The sequence below is a fragment of the Schistocerca piceifrons genome, chromosome 9 (assembly GCF_021461385.2).
Source record: "Schistocerca piceifrons isolate TAMUIC-IGC-003096 chromosome 9, iqSchPice1.1, whole genome shotgun sequence".
Taxonomy (NCBI): Eukaryota; Metazoa; Arthropoda; class Insecta; order Orthoptera; family Acrididae; genus Schistocerca; species Schistocerca piceifrons.
Genome location: NC_060146.1, coordinates 43,787,012 through 43,813,510, shown reverse-complemented (window position 1 = coordinate 43,813,510; position 26,499 = coordinate 43,787,012). Strand labels below are relative to the sequence as shown.

The window sequence follows — 26,499 nt, the reverse complement described above, 5'->3', positions numbered from 1 at the left end:
ATTTTATTAATTTTTTGCTTTAATATCCCCATCTTTGGAGGTGAAGACCGAGCGAGGTGGCGCAGTGGTAGCACACTGGACTCGCATTCGGGAGGACGACGGTTCAATCCCGTCTCCAGCCATCCTGATTTAGGTTTTCCGTGATTTCCCTAAATCATTTCAGGCAAATGCTGGGATGGTTCCTTTGAAAGGGCACGGCCGATTTCCTTCCCAATCCTTCCCTAACCCGAGCTTGCGCTCCGTCTCTAATGACCTCGTTGTCGACGGGACGTTAAACACTAACCTAACCTAACCTAACCTAACCTTTGGAGGTGATAATCTATATGGTGCCTGGTGAACAGGAACACTTGTCAGTCAAGATTATCTCATACTCCAAAAGTTTCATCTCACCTGACCACTGGGACATCACCTGTGGGTACTGCTCCAGGCCCTCTCTCAAACCCCCTGCTTGCTCGATGGAAAGGTGACCTATCTCCACCTACACATTATCCAAATAGTCGTCACTAGTCCCCAGTGACAGATTACATGAACAAAGCGACATGACAGAATCAGGAGCAAATTTAAAATGGAAAGCACCATCTGCATAATAACCAACCTTACATCCCAATATCATGGGAATCTTCAAATTACTAGCAATGATAAACTTATGTGGCCAGGAAAACCCATTAATGTGCCCAAAGGCAACTCACACCTGTCTGCAACACGACATCTTTGACAGGAGGGACTGATAAGGAAAATTTACACAAATGTCGGAATTCTAGATACCATGTCTGGTCAATTAAAGATAACGAACTATTGGAATCAACTAAATTACAAACTGGCTCATCTCCAATATGAGCATAAACATATGGCAAGGGAGAATGACTCACACTCTTAATCGCCTTGCAGTTCAAAGGCCAGTTACGGTCTTTGCTGCCCTTACCTCACCTCTGGGGTCAGCTATTCGGCCTAGGGCTCCTGGACGCGGGACACTGCCGCATTAAGTGATCGGTAGCTTGGCAACGATAACATCATAACACACGAGGACTATAGGACCCCCTTTCTCTATCACCACCAGAAATTACCATGCAAGGTTGTTCAATTGGCATTTCAGACGTTGATCAACTAGGGAGACCTTTTCTATGTAATCAATTAGATGCTGGAACTGTGCCAATGAAGTTGGACACTGCACAAATGTTAAGCGTGAATGATCTTGAGGATGCATCCCCTCAAGCAGATGTTCAATATTATCTATTTCTGATACCAAAATGTCAAGAGCAGCAACTGAAGTATGCACTCGATCAAAATATTGGGCTAGCATCTTATCATCTGTTTGTATCCTCCAATAGAAATCACATTCCAACTCTACCCTGTATTCTATGCGGGAGCTTTCTCCATAAAATTTTCCAACAGAGTTCAAACCAATGTTCCTTGATTCTGCAAGTCCTCTGCTAAGATCTTACCAAAGCACCCTCGAGCGATCTGATACAATAAAGACAAAATTACTCAATGCTTCACCCCCAATGCATCAGCATGAACTTGTAACCAGACAAACAACCACAACAATTCCTGAATATGATCTAAGGTTTCAATATGTGATTCTGAAATCCCTTCAAACAATTTTACAACAGGATTCAGTAATTTCAAAAAACAATCAGAATACACAGTTTTACATTGCACTCCCAGACCTTTATCTTTCATCTGCACAACGAGCTCATCTCCCAAACCTCCCTCACCCAAAGCAAGTGTGACAGTAGAAGATTTTAAATCACGAATGTCGCAAACAAGTTGATTTCAGAGTTCCTGCATTGCGTCACTGAGATGGACAGTTTATAAATCTGTTAAACAGTTATTATAGTGACTTAGGTGAGCCAGCACACAGTAAATTTGCTTCTGCGTAACTTGAGAAGATCTTAAGAAGTCGAGTGTACGACCAATGTCATCCACTGACACTTTAATGTGTGCAAGCCACTCAGCCACATCAGCAAGGTAATCAACAGGAAGGGAGGCCGAAGTATCCGCCGCCGCCGCCTGGAGCCGCGCCGCCAACTCAACATTGCCCTCCACAGGCAAACCATGGGTGTAGCTCGTAAATTAAATGTTTGTGGCACAAATATGAAATTCCAGGGCAGGTCCATCCACTCATGCTGGGCAACTGTGCAACTTTCTGAAACAGCAAAACATATTAGCTAAATTTACCAGACACTATTATCAGAATCTTTGACCATCAATACTAAGGGTATGAAAGGAAACCCCCCCCCCCCCCCCCCTTTTATCAGCTATGTTACAAGTTGAGCTGTGTAATGCTCAAATTACATGCTAGAGAAACCAAAGTTGCAATTTAACCACATCTACTCAAAGGGAACAAGAAGCTAGGGATCTTTGATGATGGACAAACTTGTGGTTGGTACATAATTTGAATTTCAACCAAGGCACAAATTTCATTATTACAGAATCAGAATAACAATATAAAAATTTAATTTGCACCTTTGGCCTCTTAAGGAAATATACAACTGACTTCAACCGTCTTTAAATTTCGGACGTTTGTCCTTCAGCAAACTTAGAAAAACTATGTGATTGGATCATGAATTAATATAACAAACAGTATTTTAAAGATAATAATTAGATCTGATTGCAAAAGGATCACAGACAGTCACGACCATAAGCACACTGTTAATCCCATTGCTTATGTAATCAAAATTTACACAACACTAATGACTCACCTTGAGTTACTTATGAAAAGATCTCATCTGTCTTGGTGAACAGGCTGGATATTTAACTGAAAGATGGGAGCGTGACTTATACAAGATGGCACTCTGAACAAATAAATAAAAGCAACCGCCAAGTAATTTCGAAGATGATCAGGCTGCAAGCCAGGGTAGAAAACATGCCGAACACACACACAATCTCAGCCTGGCCGACAAGGCAACAAAACCCCATCTGCCCCACATACCAGACCATTTCTGCAACAGCAAATAATTTATCCGGCAGACAAATTCAACTCGTGATTCAGCGTTTTCAAGGCCATTTAAGGCTTACTATGTGACTATCTGTAACATAACTGAAAACCAAACTCAGACATTTACTAAATACAAGAAAAATTAAAATTACACTGACTTAACAAAGCTGTGCCCTTCATACTAAAAGAAAGTCTAAAACCAAAACTGGGTGAAGAGCACACTAATTAATATACTACATCAAATTAACACTGCAAGGAACATTTAAAACAATCGGTAAAACTCTATTCCCTTTTGCATCTGCTGAAATAATTAGTCTGCTCTGTGCCAACAACATTTCGAAGCCTTAGAATTATTAAGTTCAGTATAACACTCTCTTATTCAGAACCATGCTTAACTGATCTCCGGCAGATACAACATGCCACCATAAGTTTCACAAATCTTCACAGGTTAACAGTAGAATATGAATCATACATAACTTAATGCTTCCAGTTACACGATGAGAAGACTTCCAGCATGACATGATGGACCCGCCACCATTTTGCACGCAAACACGTTGACTAATCAGCACCATACACCCGGGACACGGCAAGGGTGGCGAGGCCCCAGGCACAGTGGATAGAGATGAGGGCCTGCCTTCAAAACATATTGCCTCATTGAACGTCAACTGGAGAGAGCCCTTGGCCACACTCCAAGCTGGAAAAACAAAGGCAGAACTGTCTGAGATACAAGACCAGACTATTGTTGATATCGGCGCCGCAAGTGGAGCATAACTAGTGCCAGTCGCCATGGCTCGCTGTTGGTAATCTAAAAATATAAGATTTGGAAAAAAAAAGTGCTGTGATACGGAGACTGTTTCTTGTTGCTTGACATGGCTGGTTATGCATTCACTGTCTGCAAGGCTTGGCCCATCCTGTTGCATGACTAAGAGTTGAATGCCCTGTAATACAAAGATTTTGATGCATATTGTTGTTTCACCTGACAGCAGTGGTGGATACAGAAAAGCCTCAAGAAGGGGGTGCTACGGATACTTTCAGCTACCTTTTCTTTTGCCATAATAAAAAATAATCAAGTCACATGCAAAGTTTAAGGAAGTTTAAATAAAACTTATTATACACATATACAAGACAATGCCATATTATGATATAAAAAAGTTACAATTGTGGTTCTTGTCCTTAAATAATGAATTCTATGGACCTATTCTTCCTGACAAATTGTTTAATTACGTTGTCAATAGAACAATCACTGTAAGGGTGAGTGTTCAACAGACCTAAGCCATTAAGTTGATCCTCCTTTGTAATGTATCGTGATCACTAGAATGGCTACAACTTTTCTTGTACGTATGTGTTAGGTATCTATATGCCAGACAGAAATGTATAAAATACGATGATGCGGGTGCATGTGCTACGTAGGAAAGTACATGATTTGATTTGATTTTGACAGGGAAGCTAAAACAGCTGAGGTCTAACCCGCCACTGCCCGCACCGAAGTTTAGTTTATTGTGCGATATCGCTCCCTGTATATCTAGTAAAGCCAACCAGTATCCTCAAATAGTGCAAGGAGTCCCTTCACCAGTTTTTTGTTAGACATAATTTCTTCAGGTTTAGTTGTCCCAAAGATTGTGTATCTTTTGCTCTCCATTGCCGTGCAATCAAAGATATGATGTGATGCAGTTTCTTCATCCTCATCACAGAGCCTACATTTTGCGTCTTTCTCCATTATACCCATTGTGTGTAGGAGGTTTTTGAAATTCCCATGGCTGGTCATCAGTCCAGTCATGAGTTTGATCTCTTTCCTGTTCGATCCCAGGATTACAGAGCTTCTTTTAAAGCATTGCTTGGGCATCATTACCTTACCATGTTTTTGTTTATGGGCCTTTGTACAGTATCCTATGTGCTCTTTCCTAAGCCAGTTCCATAGTTCTAGTTTGATCATAGCCTTGGTGATTGTCAGGACAGGTTCCCATCCAATATATGGAGTCACTGCCCCCATCCTGGCCAATCTGTCAGCTTGTTCATTGTCACAGATCCCTGAGTGGCCAGGGACCCACACTACATTTACCCTATTGCTTCCTCCTAGCTCTGCCAGCGCCCTGAGGCATTCTACAGGAGCTGCCAGTGATTTCAGTGCTGCCTGACTGTCTGAATAGATGTAGACACTGTGGTCCTTGTAGCACCTACGCGTATTCTCCTCCACACATGCCCTGATTGCAGTAATTTCAGCTTGTAATACTGAGGCCAGTTTTCCTAGGGATCTGATGCCCTCCAGTCTCGGCTGAACCCCGTACACCCCTGCCCCAACACCTTGGTCTGATTTCGACCCATCGGTGAACAATTGATACATTTGTAGTCTTAAGAAGCTCCGCTACTGTCTTGACCAGCAACTTTGCATCTTCCATGGGGGATGTCATGGGCATCTTGTTCTTAAGCTACTCCACTGTGTGCAGCCCCTCACAGACAAAAATGAGGACACCACAATCAAGGTAGACCCTCCTGAAGATGGGTCCAGGACCAGGGTCGGCCTCTCCACCCCCACCCCCACCCCCACCCCCACCCCACAGTCTTTTCAAATAGGGCCATCTGTACAAGTTCCTCTTGCTGTAAGATGATGGCTACAAGTGGAAGCCTTCCTGAATGACTGCCATCTTAAAAACCGAGACTGCAGTACAGTATGTCTGTTTCCTTATTTCTTGCCTCGGTTTTTTCTGGGCTCACTTCTGCAGGGAGGAGGGAGTCTTAGATTCCTCCCTTATCTTCTTGCTGCCAGTCTTCGACATTGTGGGGGTCTGCATATCCCCTTCAACCTGAGGCAGTTTTTTCTTGAGGGTCTTAGGTGCAAGCCCCTTTAATTCCCTCCTCTTGTCTTAAGGAAGCTATTCTTTCCCTTCCTTTTTTCTCTGTTCCTTGAGCAGTTTCCTCCTCTGGCCCCATGCAAGACTTTAATCTAGATCTGGTCCAACTTCTCGGTTACAGTTCCCACGTCTGGCTTAGGTCTAGACCCTGATTCAATAGTGTGAATGCCTTCCATCAGTACTAACCCCAATTTTTGTGTGTCTGAGGTCTCAGTTTGCCCCTCAGTTTGTTTTATTTTCTTTAATCGTGTCCATATTGGTCCCATGAGATTTGGGGATATGTATGGTTCACACCACGAATATCCCGCACGGTGTAAGGCTACTTACTCAGGGAGGTTGCCCAGTATCCCTGAGGCTCCATTTTTGACACATCCTCCCACATGCCACACCCCTCTGCATGGATTGCATCACACCTTGGGTTGGGAAATGGAATTGGGTAAGGACTAGGAGGGGATAGGGAAGATGGGATGTTATGGGACATTCTTAGTCTCATCCATCAGTTGAGGCCTTCCCAGCTGTAGGTCCTCTACCTTTGGCATAGCCCTCAGCTTCACGCAGATATGCAAGCATGGACAGTGCTTCATCAAGGTGGTGTCCCCCCAGAGAGGATACCCCTCATATGTATCCACCACTGCCTGAAAGTGGTGTACTTCTACTTCAAACTGATAATGTAACCCATTTTCATAAATTCTGTAACTTGGCCAGTTTTTATACAGGGCACCTCATATATAGAATGCCTGGTTGTATGTAAGACAAGACCTGATGGCTCTAAGCTTCCCAAGTTAAATAAATCAATAAATAAATTATTAAGAAATAAAAATGCATGTTCTTAAATCTCAAAGAAATAATGTGAACTTCCCTATGATTTATTTTTCTTATTATTTTGCATTTGACAAGTCATCTTAGACACCTCTCACTCAGTTCATGTATCACATTCATAACAATTATCATCATTCATTAAATGACTGTATAACTGACATCAAATTTGGCAGTTCTGTTTCTAAATGTCAAAGAGTGGAAGAGATTTACCATTCTATTTTTGTATGGTTAACTTCTGGTGTTATTACTGATTGATGTGTATATATTTTTCCTTAACAGGAAAGGATACTACCATACTACATTAAAGCTGAAATGGCTTCACCAGCAAGTTTTGTGTCACCAGGGTGCGAAGCAAAATATGACTTTGAAGTGAGTATTGCATTATGTCACCTCCATCTCACTATGTTTATCACTAATTAATGTGCACATGTTCTTAATTCTAACTGAAACATAATCTCCTTCTGTTTATTTTTTCCATTTCATCTCGTGTCTGGTTTTGATGGATCCTACTAGAATTCACTATTCAGTGCCAATGTCTTCAGCTCAGAGTAGAACTTAATTATTAATTTGTTACATTCCAAGGTCTGCCTCTACCTTCGGTTTTTGTTCTGTATAATTTCCACTAGTACACTACAGATGTTACTCACTGATTTTTTTAATGCATGCACTATCATTCCATCCCTTCTTGTTTTGTTTTCTATGTATCCCTTCCCTCAGTTGTCGTTTTGTCAGTTCATTTAATTTTCAGCATCTTAGATGCTGTAATTCTCTTTTTTTCCCTGTGTTTCCTTTGTTACAAACATAAGTTCTTAAAAATGTGTCTTTCTCAAATAAATGCCTGTGTTTGATAGTAGCTGACATCTTCCAGCAAGGAGTACTCTCTTTCACAGTGCTAACTTGATTCCTGTATGCCTTGTGCATCTCCTGTAATGTGTTAGTTGTATTTTGCTTCAAAGGTTGTTGTCAGTGCTAATCTGCTTCCTGTTTTCCCCATGCATCTCCTGTGAAGCATTTCTTTGTTCAAAGGTTGTATAATTCCTTCACTTCGTGTACTGTGTCGTTCCCAGTTTTGATATTAAGTTTGCCACTAATTTCATATCCACTACTACTCAGGACAAATGTAAGGATGTAGAGGCTTATCTCACTAGGGGAAAGATAGATACCGCCTACAGGAAAATTAATGAGACCTTTGGAGAAAAGAGAGCCACTTGTATGAATATCAAGAGCTCAGATGGAAACCCAATTCTAAGCAAAGAAGGGAAATCAGAAAGGGGGAAAGAGTATATAGAGGGTCTATACAAGGGCGAAGTACTTGAGGACAATATTATGGAAGTGGAAGAGGATGTAGATGAAGATGAAATGGGAGATATGATACTGCGTGAAGAGTTTGACAGAGCACTGAAAGACCTGAGTCGAAACAGGGCCCCGTGAGTAGACAACATTCCATTAGAACTACTGACGGCCTTGGGAGAGCCAGTCCTGACAAAACTCTACCATCTGGTGAGCAAGATGTATGAGACAGGAGAAATACCCTCAGACTTCAAGAAGAATATAATAACTCCAATCCCAAAGAAAGCAGGTATTGACAGATGTGAAAATTACCGAACTATCAGTTTAATAAGTCACAGCTGCAAAATACTAACGCGAATTCTTTACAGATGAATGGAAAAACTGGTAGAAGCCAACCTCGGGGAAGATCAGTTTGGATTCCATAGAAATTTTGGAACACGTGGGGCAATACTGACCTTACAACTTGTTGTTGTTGTTGTGGTCTTCAGTCCTGAGACTGGTTTGATGCAGCTCTCCATGCTAGTTTATCCTGTGCAAGCTTCTTCATCTCCCAGTACCTACTGCAACCTACATCCTCCTGAATCTGCTTAGTGTATTCACCTCTTGGTCTCCCTCTACGATTTTTACCCTCCACGCTGCCCTCCAATAGTAAATTGGTGATCCCTTGATGCCTCAGAACATGTCCTACCAACCAATCCCTTCTTCTGGTCAAGTTGTGCCACAAACTTCTCTTCTCCCCAATCCTATTCAATACTTCCTCATTAGCTATGTGATCTACCCATCTAATCTTTAGCATTCTTCTGTAGCACCACATTTCGAAAGCTTCTTTTCTCTTCTTGTCCAAACTATTTATTGTCCATGTTTCACTTCCATAGATTGTTACACTCCATACAAATACTTTCAGAAATGACTTCCTGACACTTAAATCTATACTCGATGTTAACAAATTTCTCTTCTTCAGAAACGCTTTCCTTGCCATTGCCAGTCTACATTTTATATCCTCTCTACTTCGACCATCAGCAGTTATTTTGCTCCCCAAATAGCAAAACTCCTTTACTACTTTAAGTGTCTCATTTCCTAATCTAATTCCCTCAGCATCACTCGACTTAATTCGACTAAATTCCATTATCCTCGTTTTGCTTTTATTGATGTTCATCTTATATCCTCTTTTCAAGACACTGTCCATTCCGTTCAACTGCTCTTCCAAGTCCTTTACTGTCTCTGACAGAATTACAATGTCATCGGCGAACCTCAAAGTTTTTATTTCTTCTCCATGGATTTTAATACCTACTCCGAATTTTTCTTTTGTTTCCTTTACTGCTTGCTCAATATACAGGTTGAACAACATCGGGGAGAGGCTACAACCCTGTCTTACTCCCTTCCCAACCACTGCTTCCCTTTCATGTCCCTCGACTCTTATAACTGCCATCTGGTTTCTGTACAAATTGTAAATAGCCTTTCGCTCCCTGTATTTTACCACTGCCACCTTCAGAATTTGAAAGAGAGTATTCCAGTCAACATTGTCAAAAGCTTTCTCTAAGTCTACAAATGCTAGAAACGTAGGTTTGCCTTTCCTTAATCTTTCTTCTAAGATAAGTCATAAGGTCAGTATTGCCTCACGTGTTCCAGTGTTTCTACGGAATCCAAACTGATCTTCCCCGAGGTTGGCTTCTACTAGTTTTTCCATTCGTCTGTAAAGAATTCGTGTTAGTATTTTGCAGCTATGACTTATTAAACTGATAGTTCGGTAATTTTCACATCTGTCAACACCTGCTTTCTTTGGGATTGGAATTATTATATTCATCTTGAAGTCTGAGGGTATTTCGCCTGTTTCATACATCTTGCTCACCAGATGGTAGAGTTTTGTCAGGACTGGCTCTCCCAGGGCCGTCAGAAGTTCCAATGGAATGTTGTCTACTCCCGGGGCCTCGTTTCAACTCAGGTCTTTCAGTGCTCTGTCAAACTCTTCACGCAGTATCGTATCTCCCATTTCATCTTCATCTACATCCTCTTCCATTTCCATAATATTGTCCTCAAGTACATCGCCCTTGTATAGACCCTCTATATACTCCTTCCACCTTTCTGCTTTCCCTTCTTTGCTTAGAACTGGGTTTCCATCTGCGCTCTTGATATTCATACAAGTCATTCTCTTTTCTCCAAAGGTCTCTTTAATTTTCCTGTAGGCAGTATCTATCTTATCCCTAGTGAGATAAGCCTCTACATCCATACATTTGTCCTCTAGCCATCCCTGCTTAGCCATTTTGCACTTCCTGTCGATCTCATTTTTGAGACATTTGTATTCCTTTTTGCCTGCTTCACTTACTGCATTTTTATATTTTCTCCTTTCATCAATTAAATTCAATATTTCTTCTGTTACCCAAGGATTTCTACTAGCCCTCGTCTTTTTACCTACTTGATCCTCTGCTGCCTTCATTACTTCATCCCTCAAAGCTACCCATTCTTCTTCTACTGTATTTCTTTGCCCCATTCCTGTCAATTGTTCCCTTATGCTCTCCCTGAAACTCTGTACAATCTCTGGTTCTTTCAGTTTATCCAGGTCCCATCTTCTTAAATTCCCACCTTTTTTCAGTTTCTTCAGTTTTAATCTACAGGTCATAACCAATAGATTGTGGTCAGAGCCCACATCTGCCCCTTGAAATGTCTTACAATTTAAAACCTGGTTCCTAAATCTCTGTCTTACCATTATATAATCTATCTGATACCTTTTAGTATCTCCAGGGTTCTTCCATGTATACAATCTTCTTTCATGATTCTTAAACCATGTGTTAGCTATGATTATGTTGTGCTCTGTGCAAAATTCTACCAGGCAGCTTCCTCTTTCATTTCTTAGCCCCAATCCATATTCACCTACTACGTTTCCTTCTCTCTCTTTTCCTACACTCGAATTCCAGTCACCCATGACTATCAAATTTTCGTCTCCCTTCACTATCTGAATAATTTCTTTTATTTCATCATACATTTCTTCAATTTCTTCGTCATCTGCAGAGCTAGTTGGCATATAAACTTGTACTACTGTAGTAGATGTGGGCTTCGTATCTATCTTGGCCACAATAATGCGTTCAGTATGCTGTTTGTAGTAGCTTACCCGCATACCTATTTTGCTATTCATTATTAAACCTACTCCTGTTTTACCCCTGTTTGATTTTGTGTTTATAACCCTGTAGTCACCTGACCAGAAGTCTTGTTCCTCCTGCCACTGAAAGTCACTAATTCCCACTATATCTAACTTTAACCTATCCATTTCCCTTTTTAAATTTTCTAACCTACCTGCCCGATTAAGGGATCTGACATTCCACGCTCCGATCCGTACAACGCCAGTTTTCTTTCTCCCGATAACGACATCCTCTTGAGTAGTCCCCGCCCAGAGATCCGAATGGGGGACTATTTTACCTCCGGAATATTTTACCCAAGAGGACGCCATCATTATTCAATCATACAGTAAAGCTGCATGCCCTCGGGAAAAATTACGGCTGTAGTTTCCCCTTGCTTTCAGCCGTTCGCAGTACCAGCACAGCAAGGCCGTTTTGGTTATTGTTACAAGGCCAGATCAGTCAATCATCCAGACTGTTGCCCTTGCAACTACTGAAAAGGCTGCTGCCCCTCTTCAGGAACCACACGTTTGTCTGGCCTCTCAACAGATACCCCTCCATTGTGGTTGCACCTACGGTACGGCTATCTGTATCGCTGAGGCACGCAAGCCTCCCCACCAACGGCAAGGTCCATGGTGCATGGGGGGGGCCTTACAACTTATCTTAGAGGAAAGATTAAGGAAAGGCAAACCTACATTTCTAGCATTTGTAGACTAAAAGAAAGCTTTTGACAATGTTGACTGGAATACTCTCTTTCAAATTCTGAAGGTGGCAGGAGTAAATTACAGGGAGCGAAAGGCTATTTACAATTTGTACACAAACCAGATGGCAGTTATAAGAGTCGAGGGGCATGAAAGAGGGAAGCAGTGGTTGGGAAGGAAGTGAGACAGGGTTGTAGCCTCTCCCTGATGTTATTCAATCTGTATATTGAGCAAGCAGTAAAGGAAACAAAAGAAAAATTCAGAGTAGGTATTAAAATCCATGAAGAAGGCATAAAAACTTTGAGGTTCACCGATGACATTGTAATTCTGTCAGAGACAGCAAAGGACTTGGAAGAGCAGTTGAGCAGAATGGACAGTGTCTTGAAAGGAGGATATATGATAAACATCAACAAAAACAAAACGAGGATAATGGAATGTAGTCGAATTAAGTCGGGTTATGCTGAGGGAATTAGATTAGGAAATGAGGCACTTAAAGTAGTAAAGGAGTTTTGCTATTTGGGGAGCAAAATAACTGCTGATGGTTGAAGTAGAGAGGATATAAAATGTAGACTGGCAACGGCAAGGAAAGCGTTTCTGAAGAAGAGAAATTTGTTAACATCGAGTATAGATTTAAGTGTCAGGAAGTCATTTCTGAAAGTATTTGTATGGAGTGTAGCCATGTATGGAAGTGAAATGTGGACAATAAATAGTCTGGACAAGAAGAGAATAGAAGCTTTCGAAATGTGGTGCTACAGAAGAATGCTGAAGATTAGATGGGTAGATCACATAAATAGTGAGGAGGTATTGAATAGAATTGGGGACAAGAGTAGTTTGTGGCACAACTTGACAAGAAGAAGTGATCGGTTGGTAGGACATGTTCTGAGGCATCAGGGGATCACAAATTTAGCATTGGAGGGCAGCGTGGAGGGTAAAAATCGTAGAGGGAGACCAAGAGATGAGTACACTAAGCAGATTCAGCAGGATGTAGGTTGCAGTATGTACTGGGAGATGAAAAAGCTTGCACAGGATAGAGCAGCATGGTGAGCTGCATCAAATCAGTCTCAGGACTGAAAACAACAGCAACAACAACTACTCAGTACTTTTGTCTTTGTTTTACTGCAAATACGTAGTATGTGCTCGATAGACTGCTCATTTCATTAAAGAATTATTGTAATTCTTAAAAGTGGTGTGATGAGCTAATCTTGTAATTTGATTTTCTTTCACCCTAAATTTTAATCCCACTCATGGACATTTCTTTTACTTTCTGCATTGCTTTTCAATGTACTGGTAAACAGTAGAGCAGAAAGACTGCACCCATAGCCTTACACCATTTTAATTAGAACCTTTCTCTCTTAATCTTCTATTCTCATTGTCCTCTCATGGTTCTTGAGCATTGCCCATTTTTCGCTACAGCTTATAGTAGTGTTTCTGAGGATTTAAAACACCTTACAGTGTTTTTCAGTGTTTAACACAGAACTGATTATTTTTTGACACTATTGACAGGTGTACATAAGAACTGCTTCTTTCCTGTTTTAACATTTCATAAAGCCAAATTGATTGTCATCTAATAAATCTAATAGACCCTCAAGTTCCTTTTCCATTATTTTGCGTATTATTCTTGTGATGTTAATGAGAAAAGAAATAGCTGAAGATAAGAAACCTCGTAATAAATCTGTAAAACCACTGTGTTTACTGTTGGTTTTTGAACTCTCTAATCTAAACTAGTGGACGAATTCTCATGGTTTTTTGCAAGTAATTTGATCATATTTTGAGGCACCATTTAGTGCTTAGTTCATGAAAATGTAACCAAGGAAAAAAAATCATGATTTAAAGTTTTACTAAAATTTTATTATGTGTGAGTCTGGGTACACTATTCTCCAAAACAACTAGATAGCTTTTCATGGAGTTTTCACTGGCAACTCCAGTATAGTTAGGGGCACCATATAGGCTATATGTCACCAGAATTGGATGATGGAAAATAAGCTATTCATTCATAATACAAAAATGTATGTATGTTTGTTATGTATGTATGTATGTATGTATGCATGCATGCATGCATGGTTGTATGTATGTATGTGTTTAACCAGTATTTGAGGACTAGAACACTTAGTGACTTGCAACTAACTTTAGACATAATTTCAAACCTTTACAAAACTTTTTTTCAGTGACACACTCTACATAATGCTGGAAGGAAAAAGGCTTATTGCTTACTAAGTTTTCCCTGTTCATTTTCACATCATGAATGACGTTTTCATTTATTACTCCTTTACTACTAACTGAATCCATGACAAATTTCCCTTAGTGTTGACATATACAACTGGATGTACCTGCAAAATTATATCATTGTATTACACATAGTTCAGAATATATGATGTCATAAACTTTGAGAACTAAACTGGAAGACTCTAAGAGATAGACATAAACTATCCTGAGAAAGTCTATTAACAAAGTTTCAAGAACTAGCTTTAAATGATTATTCTAGTGATATGCTACACACCCTTATGTATTGCTTTCATTGGGATTGTGAGGATAAGATTAGAATCATTACTGCACACACACAGGCATTCAAACCATCATTCTTCCCATGATCCGTGGGTGGATGGAACAGGAGGAGTCCCTAATAGCTTGTACAATGGGACATACCCTCTACCATGCACCTCACAGTGGTTTGCAGAGTATAGATGTAGGTGTAGATGTAGATGTCAAAATATGTGAAAAGCTCTTGCATCATGAATGATGTTTTAATTTATTATTACTAGCCTGCTGAACAGATTGTTATGAAATTTGGTAAGGAGATAGCCTGCATCCTGAGGAAGAGCTTAGGGCACTTTAAAAAGTGTGCAGTACAAGATACTTACTGATTTGAAGAATATTGTGGGAGTTAGGAGAAAATATTTACTCTTTGTAAAAGCTATTTACTTTTTCACTTTGGAATTTTTCATATTTGTGAAAATGCTTTCCTTGGTTGATATGTGCTACATCATATGATTCAAAGTAATGAATGTAATGCTTGTTCAGTCTCAGATGTGTTTAATCCTTGTTTCCATGCCGTGTGTTGCATGGTGAAAGCTACGCATTTTATACTGATGGAAAAAAAATCTTAACACCAAGAAGGAGTCATATGACATAAACAAAAGTTGGTAGGCATGTTTCTACAGCTGAAAGATGACGTCTATTCAAATTTCACACCAGTTGCATAAGAGTGGCACTAGTGGTGCCACTGTGAGGACGCAAATCAGATTTGCTTTAAATACACACTGTAATGGTCATGAACATTAGTTACCTTCGAGATTGGATTTGATGAGTTGATGTCAGTCAAGAATGACTTTAAGGTGACAAAGACACCATTATCAGCACCTCACTGAATTTGAACAAAGTCATGTAATAGCACTACAAGAAGCTGGATGTTCCTTCTGCAGTATTGCAGAAAGACTTAGCAGGGTTGTAGTCATTATATTTGATTGCTGGCAATAGTTGTCACCAGAATTTACAGTAACTAGAAGACTGGGCTCTGGACGGCCTCATAGCACTACAGGGAGGTAAGATCGTGATGTTAGGTATATGAAACTGGCGCTTCGTACTGCATCTGCAGCGTCAGCTTGAGCAGTAGTTGGCACCACAGTGACATAACTGTTAAAAATCAGTTACTACAAGGACAGCTCTGTGCCAAGTGCCTTGTAGTATGCATTTCACTGCCCCAAACCACCACTGATTGTGACTTCAGTGGTGTCAAGCACTAGCTCATTGGAGGGCAGAATGGAAGTCTGTTGTGTTTTCAGATGAAGGCTGGTTCTGCCTCAGTACCAGTTGTAGCGTCACCGCCATTTAGGATAGGGAAAGTTAGTTTTGTGCAATATTCTGGGCACAAGTTACAGCCAGGTGCGGGCCAGATTGCAGCGAGTTACGCGTACCGACAGTTGCGAAGTAGAATAGAGGCCACAGGGCTGTCAGATTGCTGGAAGAGTATACGTAGCGGTTTTGCATGTCGTAAATCATAGGCAGAAGGGGCCCACTGCATAGAGTAATTAGGCATTGTATTTTCATATGTTGTGCGTATCTTCGAATATGGCCTGCTGCGGACAGCAGTCCTTTTGAAGAGGGAGGAAGAGTGATGGTGATCCCTGTCCTCAGGTCACTGAAAAGGGGAGTGTTGGTGGTGAATCGGGGTGGACGCCTTATGCGTGCAGCACCTGCATGGGGGTGGGCTGTACTCAAGGCAGGAAGATGTAGTGGTGTTGAGTCACCAGTGGGCATTAAGGTTGGTATGGAATGTATGGGAAATGCAGAATGAAGTAAGGAGGCTTGAGGAAGTGTTCGAAGAGCTTAGGCAATGTGCAGAGGGCAAGGGAATGCTGAAGGAAGTTACAGGGGAGAATAAGAAATTGCATGAGGCTTATAAGATGCTATGGAAGCAGGTAGGATGGATGGAGGAAGCGGTGCCACGGTTAAGACGGAAACAAGGATGGCTGAATGCAGGGGGAAAAATTTTAAAGACAGTTTTTGGAACCGCAGACGAAAGCAATATGAAAGAACTGAACAACACGGTGGAAGCGGTGAGGCTACTTGCAGAGGAGAGTAGGGCAATGGAAGCTTGGCATGTAACTCAGATAGGGACATTGGAAGGGGAAGTCCTGAATAACACACAGTTGCTCCACATAACCTGGGAACCCTACAGGGGCATCTAGAAGTACTAGATAGCAGGATGTTAACCAGACTTTTGCAAGGAGTAGCTGACAGTTTGTGAGATCTGCGGGGAGTAATAACGTATCTGCAAGAACCGCTGCAGCATGCATTGCAAGGCCAAATAAGTACCAATTTGTTACCGCCGGACCAATATTTATGTGGGTTCTGCAAGGCGCAGAAGGAACTACAGTCAGGGTTATATTTAATAATGAAGCCCAGTGAGCAAAATTTGCCGTTTTTCTACCATGTCACAACAGTAAGGGTAACAACCGACCGCTCACGAGTATATATTTTGGTCCAATTCCTGGTTATGGGGAAGAACGCAAGGTTTCAGTGTTACACGGACCACCCATATCCAGTGATGTGGGGAGCACTGAGCAAGTTTGTGGAAGTGAAAACCAAAGAGGTATTGCTGATATCGGCAACTAGAAACCAGCACGCTGAGATGGCAAGGGAGGAATTACGAATCTGCCATTGAGGGAAGACAATGGTATGTCCAGCCACGGTGGTAAGTACCAATCAGGACACGTGCACAGTGCAGTTATTTTTAGCCAGGGGGAAAGGAATAGACTGTCCAAGGGACATCGTTGAGCCAAAATTGAGCTTGCAATGGCCCAGGATGCATTGGATCTTCTCCACCTACGAGAATTTGGTAGTAGTAGCAAGTTGTTTTGAGTGGAGAGTATTTGCAAAAGTGAAACATATAGAGCTTAAGGGAAATGGAATTTTAATCAATGGAATTGAGTGTAACATAATAGGACTAACCTTCCACCTGCCAGCATCAATTTCAGGAGTCGCGCAATTGAATGTTACGCAGCCACAGCTGTACTGGCCAGAAGCCACTTTAGAGTTTTTCTCAAGGCGGAATCTGACCTTGTTGAATCAAACTCTGGAGCCGGGTCTGTTGAGATCTGTAAACCAGTTCATTTTAGAGCACGAGGGGTTCATATCACCCGAACGGCTTGTGCAACATGTTGCTCAGTATAGGGAAAGGCAACGGCAAACAACGATAATATTGAGCACCACTATGCCAAGTGTCATTGCAGACTTAACTTTTTTATGTGTTGTTTTCTTTCTGATCAGGCGGAGAGCTAATTCCAAGAGGGAACCAAGGGTAGTCCAAGTCTCAGTGGATTGGATACCGAGGGTGTGAGACGAGTAGGTACGACGTTGATCAAGTAGTGATCGTCCAGTAAGGAATTTTTATGTTTTGTTTCATGTCACGGTTTTAAGGGGCATTAGACCACATTTAAGTTTTCTGATAGTAAGGAAATATGCCATAGGCACCAGCCCAAACAGGTTAAGAGCTAGTTAAGGGTCGACCCGGGGACCGAGTTTTTCTGAAGAGGTGAATAATAGGGAAAGTTAGTTTTGTGCAATATCCTGAGCACAAGTTACAGCTAGGTGTGGGCTGGATTGCAGTGAGTTATGTATACCAACAGTTGTGAAGTAGAATAGAGGCCACAGGGTTGTCAAGTTGCTGAAAGAGTATACGTAGCGGTTTTGCATGTCACAAACCACAGGCAGAAGGGGCCCAATGGCCAATCTAGCATGTTATGAGTACGTGGCACAAACCGGCGCTTATGGCAAAACAGAGGCCCACAGCTGCGTATAAATAGGTGTGGGTTTCTATTGAGATTCGTTCAAGTGTGGCAGCTCTTGTGAATGGTGTGGCATGTTAAACCACCAGCTACATGCAGCAGCAGATGGGGCACCAGCGTTCCGGTCCACGGCGTGTCACTGGTTCGACCCTCTGAGGCTGACACTGGGTTTGTAGCCAGCCAGTGGCGGGTCACTCCATGGCTCACTACTGCGAGCAGTCGTCCTTGCTTCCAGCACATGCAGGAGGCATCCCGAGGTGAGGGCCACAGATTCCAACTCCAGATCGCGGGCGCTTGTTGTCAGTGTAATCTTAGCCATGCCCGTGAGAAGCACACAGTTGGCCGCCTGCGGCTCACACAGAGTGGTGCTGAGTCGGCAGGGACACAGACCGCTGAGTCAACTGCCGGCATCCTGATGACACCGCAACTCCGCTGCCGTACAATGCCGACACACAGCAGTGTGTACACAGGTCACTGAGGCAGCCATTCTGTGCCAAGCTGTTTTGCAGACAGCGAAGTGGTGTCCTCAGTATTGTGGGACCCAGTGAAGCAGATCAAGAGGAACTGGGGCACTGCAGTTGGAAACAATAAATCACTTGGAAAGTTCGGACAAGTCTTAATACGGTGCCCTCTACTCCTTCCTGCTAAATTTGGTCATCCAGATACATTTGGTTGCAGAAGTTCCCACTACACAGTGATGGTCATTGGTTGGTTAAAAGGAGGCTGAGTAAGGGCAACCTGACTGCAAATTTGTACATCAGTTTGGTGATTCGACCTGTTACGCTGCCATTCATGAACGGCATTCCAGGAGGAAATCTCCTAGATAACACTTGTCCACATAATGCTATTGTAACCCAACGTGCTCTACAGTGTGTCGACACATTGCCTCAGCCAATTTGATCACCAGATCTGTATCTGATTGAGCACATATACCGTATTTACTCGAATCTAAGCCGCACTTTTTTTCCAGTTTTTGTAATCCAAAAAACCGCCTGCGGCTTAGAATCGAGTGCAAAGTAAGCGGAAGTTCTGAAAAATGTTGGTAGGTGCCGCCACAACTAACTTCTGCCATCGAATATATGTAGTGCAACAACAGGCATGTCTTGCAGGCACAAAGATAAATACTGGCGCCAAAACCTCTTGGTCAGTAAATAAATTAAAAAAAAAAAAAAAAAAAAAAGGTGGAAAACAAGCCTTTTTCTCCGTGCCGATTTTCGATCACTGCACTTTCATACATTATCCAACAAAGTAAATAGAAATTTCGTGTTGTTCATCTTCTAGCAGCATTTCAATGTACTACGAAAATCCGACTGGCAAGACTGTTTGGAGTGTTTGTCAATATGGGAAACTTTACGTCCTGAATTTTTTTCCTACCTGTGACAAGAGATGGTTGCTGCTAGGAACTTTTATGAATTGTGAATCACATGCAGTATTCTCTTCACCATAACAATAATACAAATATAAACATTTTGCCATGTATTCTTTCATGTTTGCTGCTGTCTCATTTAAATCCTGTCTGCCTAATAAACTACGAAACTAGAGCGAGAGCACAGCAAACGCGGAAGAATACACACATCATGTCATGTTTATATTCGTATTATTCTTATGCCTAATAGTGATACAGTCAGAAATGAAGCACGGCAATTAACTAGATTTTTAAATCTAAGATGACTCTAATTTCTGTGCAGAATATAATGTACTAAAGAGGCGTCTGGAAAGATTTTCAAACGGAGAAAAATGTTCGCTAAACTCTCGTTCAGAACATCTTCCATCATATGCAGTCTATTATTTGGTTCTTGTTGATCATTATCAAAGAAAGCAGCAGTGTAAGTAACCGCGCACAAGAGCAAGCCATTATCAGAATGCGACAAACAATGCATGACACAGTACAGTAATGCATTTTCAGCTTAGAGTGACGTAAACACATAACGGCACTTATCAGATCAAAGAAAAATAAGCAATCAATTCAAACCAGACGAAGCACATGAAAAAGGAAGGGTACCCGTGTAAATACGGACGGAGCGCCTGACACATAGCAATGGCTTCCTGGTAAAGCTTAACTGCTAAGCTTACGACTCGAACCAAACTACTGTAGCTGTATCGTCATTCGTTCGACCTCAATTGTGTCTCGTATCATAATGGACCAACTTAGATTCGATTTGGAGGTGCGGCCTAAAACTTTTCTCTCCCCTTGAATTTCGAGTCTCAAATTTCCAGTGCGGCTTAGAACCGGGAAAATTTTTTTCCTTGATTTCGAGTCTCATTTTTCAGGTGCGGCTTAGATTCGAGTGCGGCTTAGATTCGAGTAAATACGGTAAGACATCATTGGACGATAACTCCAGTATCAATCACAAACAGCATTGACTGATCAGAAGCAACAGAGATGGAACTTTTATCCCACAAATTGACATACAGCATCTTTATATCACAATGTATGCACATTTGCATGCTTGCAATCCACATTCTGCCTATTACATCAGTTATTACTCTATGAGGACGGTTTGAAAAGTTCTCGGAAGCACCACAAGAGGTCAGCGGCAGTGCAATGAGTTGTTCATGTGATATTCATTGGGCTGTTGCTTATAAACATGTGCCATATCAGTGCTCTTGGAAGAGATCTGTGGCAGTGAGGTGGCTCTGTTGCTGTTCCCATGTAGTGACTTGTGAAGATGAAGATGGAAAAAAATCAATATTCGAGCTGTGATTAAGTACCTCATAAAGAAAGGTATGAAAGCAAAGGACATTCATGTCAATTTCCAGAATACGCTGGGGGACTCTGCTCCTTCATATTCAACTGTTGCCAAGTGGACAAATGAATTTAAATTTGGTCGGGAGAACTTAGATGATGATCCGCGCAGTGGTCGGCCAAGATGTGTCACTACTCCATACATCATTGGAAAAGTGCATAAAATGGTCATGGAGAATCACCAATTGAAAGTGCATGAAATTGCTCATGCTTGTCAGATGTCATCTCTGAAAGGGTATATCACATATTAACTGAAGAATTAGAAATGAAAAAATTATCTGCAAGATGGGTGCCGCGACTCTTGATGCGCACCCGCACACATGTGCCGTTGCCATGGCAAAATCACGTGACCTGTGGTATGAATTGTTGCCGCACCTGCCTTATTCACCAGATATGTCCCTGTTAGACTTCCAACTCTTCCAAAACGGAAAATATTTCTTGGTGGACCAAGATCCACTTCGAACAAAGAGGTGACAGCTGGAACTGACAACTATTTTGCAGGCCTGGAGGACACTAATTTTTAAATGGAATCAAGACACTGGAACATTATTGGAGCAAATGCATTGCTTTACAAGAAGACTACACTGAAAAAGAAAAAAAAAAAAGTTTCAGTGATGTAAGTACTTTTTTTCTATTCCATTCCGAAAACTTTTCAAACCACCCTCATATCAGTATTTCACATCTGCAAAGGCTTCTCACTCTTGCATTAACATCTGATGTTGCAATGTTAATCACTTAAATATTTTACCTAGATAAATGTGTTTCTCCAATTTCATTATCCTACATGAATTATTTTTCGGTATTGCAATTTTTTCCATCGGTGTATAATGTGTAGCTGCCCATTAATTTGTAATGTGGACCTCCTGCTATCTCACATTCAGGTAGACCTAGTAGTAGCAATTTCAAAGTAATCACAAATTTAGATCCAGACACTTAGCTTAATATATTAACATCCTCCATGGTAAATGAAATAGTACAGATGGACCCTACTAAAATTATAAATTGTAAGTATCCTTTAAATGAGAACAGAAGAAAATTTTCAATTCATTTTTATATGAGAAATTTACCAAATGGAGTAAAACCAAACTGTAAATTGCTTGCATATTTGAAACATCATTACAAAGTTTTTTTGTTTTAGTTGTAAACTTTTTGGGTCTCCTTCAAACGAGCTGTCAAGTGATCGAGTTCATTTTGGAAATGGGCTTCAAGAGTACCAACAATCATTTAAGCACATAACCTGTACAAAAAATGGATAGAAGTGAGATTTTTTGAAACAAAAAAGTGGTATTGACCAAACTGACTTTGAACTACTGGAAAAAGAGAAGGAACATTTGCATCAGGTTCTAAAATGAATTATACTCACCATCAGGCACCTAACTCAACATGATATGGCCTTAAGGAGAGATAGCAAAAAGTTCTATCAAGAAATGTAATGGTAAGTTTCTTGGTTTGATCGAAATGATAGCAGAATCTGACTTCATTTTGGAGAGAGATTTAAGGTGGGTGAAAACTTGGGAAATGCATGACCATTTTCTTGGGAAAAACATTCAAAATGAGCTCATAAATTTGCTTGCCAATAAACTAAAAACAGCATTGTTAATTTTGTAAAAGAAAGTGAATATTTTTTGTTACACTGGATTGTACTCCTGATACAAGCCATAATGAACAAATAACATTGGTTGTTAGGCTTGTAAATTTATCAGAGGATACAGTGACTGTAGAAGAACATTTCCTCCACTTTCTGAACATCACTTCAATGGCAGGAGAAAGTTGGACTGAAACGATTTTCTCAAAACTAGATCAACTAGGACTCAATATTCACGACTGCAGAGGCCAAAGCTACAATAATCACACAAAGATGAAAGGTTATTTATGTGATCCAAGTACATTTTATTTGCCATGTGCCAGCCACAGTTTTAACCTTGTGTTATCAGATGTGACAAAACCTACAGCACACGCATTCACATTTTTTGGTGTAACTCAAAGAATATATGTTGTTTTTCAGTTCATCCATTCAGAAATGGAATATCTTATTAAATAGGATACCATCTTCAAATGTGAAGAATCTTTCTGATACTAGATGGGCTATTAGGGTGGAGAGTGCCAAAACTATGAGATAACACTCAAGAGAAGTCAGAGATGCCCTTCTTGAGGTGGGCAACAACACTGTTGAATTGAAAACAAAGAGTGAAGCACACTAGCTTGCTGTGAACAAATTAGAAAGCTTTGAGTTTCTTCTAGGTGTTGTCATATGGTGTGAATTTCTCTTTGCCATTTATGCAGCAGAAAACACAAACATGAAAGTAGCAACTAAATACCTCAAAAGTCTATGGAAGTTTATTGAGGATTACTGTGATGAAGGTTTCATTCATGTGGAGGTAACAGCAAAAGAGATAGCTGAAAATTTACAGATTGAACCAAAATTTGGAGAAAAGAGAATTGGCAAGAAGGTGAAGCAATTTCATTATGAAGGTGATGAAATGGTTTGCAGAGCTCAACAGTCAGAGGAGAAATACAAAGTCGATTTTTTTCTACCCTGTTGTTCAAACAGTGTTAAAGAGTTTCAAAGAAAGATTAGGCCAACTGGCTAAGTATTCCAAAATATTTGGCCTTTTGTTTTCTCCAGAAAGTTTAAAATAAATACAGGATGAAGAACTGAAAGTTCTATGTAAAAACCTTAAAGAGCTAAGTGTAAACATAAATGATGAATGTTCAAACGATGTTGCCTCACACCATTTGACAGAAATGAAAGTGTTCAGAGAATGATGCCGAAGGAAGTGAAAACTTCTATGATAATATTAAAATATTTGAATGGCATTAATTTCCCAACATTTATATTGCCCACTGAATATTGCTATCTGTTCCAACGACTGTCACCTCAACTGAAAGAATCTTTTCACATTTAACCCTTTTAGTGCCAAATACGATCTGATCGTGATCCAGATTTTCGGCGAAAAATGCCAGTAACGATCTGATCGTGATGCCTTTCTCATTCATTTTTTTCGCGCTTGAAGGCAAAGTTGTTAGTATTTCCTAGCGAATGAGAAAGGCATCACGATCAGATCGTTACTGGCATTTTTCGCCGAAAATCTGGATCACGATCAGATCGTATTTGGCACTAAAAGGGTTAAAGCTTATCAAGGATTATTTCAGAAGCAGCATCTTGCAAGAACACATGCCTTCTATTGCCATGCTGTCAGTGGAACACAACACAATTTCAAAATTGAATTTTGAAGATATTGTAGATGAATTTGCTCATTGAAAAGCAGGGAAAATATGTTTCATGTAAAGTGTATAAAGCAGAAACCCCTTAGTGTTTATGACCTACAACTCATTTAATTTCTTGTAAATACATAACACAGTCAAGTGATGAAAACATTTATTTGTATATCCCAAACACCACTTGTTAATCTTAATTGATTTTGAATTTCATTAAATTGGAAGGATTCCCATAACTAAGTTAGTTTTTATTATTAATATTTTAGTAATTACCATACCTATTAAGATTCCTTCTCTGATTAATTATTTTCCTATCACAACAGTAGGTCTGCTGTAGTAACAGTCTTTTGATATACTGGAAGTATGTCAATGATGAAACAGAATTCTTTTAAAAGTGTGTTAGGTGTATAACTTATGTTGTAGAAGTGGCGGCAAGGAGGAGGGATGTCAGAGAGCCCCACAAAGATTCGCATATGGCCCCATGCCTGTTGAGGCCAGCCCTGCACATCTCTTCCTCCCTCCTCTCTCTCTGCCCACCTCTTCCTCCCCTCATCTCTCTGTCCACCTCATGGAACCTCTGTCCATCTCCTCCTCCCTAAGTTCTCTATCTCTCTGTTTCCTTCTCCCGTCCCTCTTTGTTCCTTCCTCTGCCCTGCTCTTCCATCTCACCTGCTGACTATCCCTCTACACCTTCCCTATGCATTCTGCATCTCTCTCTCTCTCTCTCTCTCTCTCTCTCTCTCTCTCTCTCTCTGTCTCTCTCCTGTCCATTGCCTCCCCTCCCTCTGCCTATCCAGCTCCTCCTCCCCATTCTCTTTGTCTCCATATCTCCATGCTCCCCTTGCTCTATCTATCCCCTCCTCACCGCGTCTTGCTATTCATCTTCTCCTCCCCACATTTCCCTATTCATCTTTTCCTCCCCACCTCTTCCTATCCATCTCCTCTTGCCCCCACTCCCTATCTTGTCCTTCTCCAACTCTCTGTCTCCTTCCTTCCCATCTCTCTTTGTCCTTATTCTCCTGTACTTACTCTCTCTATCCATCCAATTCTAATCCCTCCCTCTGGCCATCTCATCCTCTATTTATCCCAACCTCCCATTAGCAGTATCCATCTACACATTTAGCCCTGCAAAATAGGTTGATGAAGCCAGCTGATACTACTGTTGCAATACATCTGTAACGCAGGAAAGCCTACATTTCAGGGGCTTAAAATTTTTTTTTTAACCCCTGAAGTATAAGTTGGCATTTGGCATTTAAGACAGATTTATATAGCAGTCCAATAGTAATCCAGCACAACGTGCCTGATGTGGAGGGCTGCCTACATGCTGGGGCTTGGAGAAATGTCCCCCCCCCCCCCCCTCATAATCCCCCTCCGTACCTCAACATGCAGGGTACCCTGTAAAGCAGGTTGATAAGGCTGGCTGGAACTGTTCTCACACAACATACGTGTTACACAGGGCAGACTATATGGCAGACACTGAAAAAAGAAAAATATAGTTTTTCCCTGCACCTCCATTCCTAGTGGAGCTATGAGATTATAAACTCCCCAGTGCTGATATTTGTGAAGCTTGCTGTTAGTGTGCCAAATCTGAATGAAATCAGTCAAGGGGTTTGGGAGGAGATCCCAGACATTCAAACATACATACAGTGTGCTTTTTATATTTATCAGTTAAGTCCCATAAGATTTCACACACACATTTCTTTTATATTTATATTTTTCCCCAAGGCTTTGCCCACATACTTGTTAAACACATACATTTCACACATCTTTCCGATGCCCACTCTATGCCTATCTCTTCCTGCCACCACTCTGCCCATCTCATACTGTCCCTTTCTCTAGCTCCTTGTTCCCCCATCTCTCTGCAATGCCTTTCTCCTCCCGCTGTCCATTTCCTCCTCACCTCTCGATCTGACCCATCTCCTCCACATCTCCTTGTCAGCCCATCTCCTTTTTGCACCCTCTTCCCATCTCCTCTTCCACCCTCTCTTGGCCCATCCCCTCCTGCCCCCTCTCCCTGCCCCCCTCTTTCTCCCCCCTCTCTGTCCATCCACTCCTGCCCCTCTGTCAGTTCCCTGCCCTTCTCTCTCTGTCTGTCCTTTCTGGCCCCTCTCTCCCTATCCATCTACTCCTGCCCCCTCTCTCTGTCCATCCCCTCTTCCATCCATCTGATATACTGGAAGTATGTCAATGATGAAACCATTTTTGTTTCACGTGTAGGGTGCCATGAAAACCAGATGAAAGAGACAGACCCATGCTGTTACCACCAGAACACACATGTTCTGTTGGGCAGCCCACATGTCGGGCCCTGACAAACCTTTTTGTGCCCCTGACAGATAGGCTTCCCTACAAAGCAGGGGGATAAGATGGGCTGATAGTATTACAACACAACAAGCCTATCATGCATTGCAGCCTATATGCCAGGGGCTGTAAAATGCATGTTAGGTGATATCTCCATACCTGTTGGAGCTAGGAGGTTATAACCCCACAGTGCTGATATTCCTGAAGCTTTCTGTTTGTGTGCCAGATTTGTCTGAAATAGATCT

The 26,499-nt window shown here is 41.3% G+C and overlaps 1 protein-coding gene across 1 annotated transcript in view; it reads left to right on the top strand.

The window, feature by feature from the left end:
- The first annotated feature begins 1,403 nt into the window (after window positions 1-1,403).
- The window catches only part of LOC124716681, a 130,928-nt gene continuing 105,832 nt past the window's right edge, over window positions 1,404-26,499 (top strand). Inside the window, exons 1-2 of the mRNA XM_047243220.1 lie at window positions 1,404-1,616; window positions 6,886-6,975. Coding sequence (XP_047099176.1) covers window positions 1,404-1,616; window positions 6,886-6,975 — 303 coding nt within the window. The remainder of the gene's footprint in view (window positions 1,617-6,885; window positions 6,976-26,499) is intronic.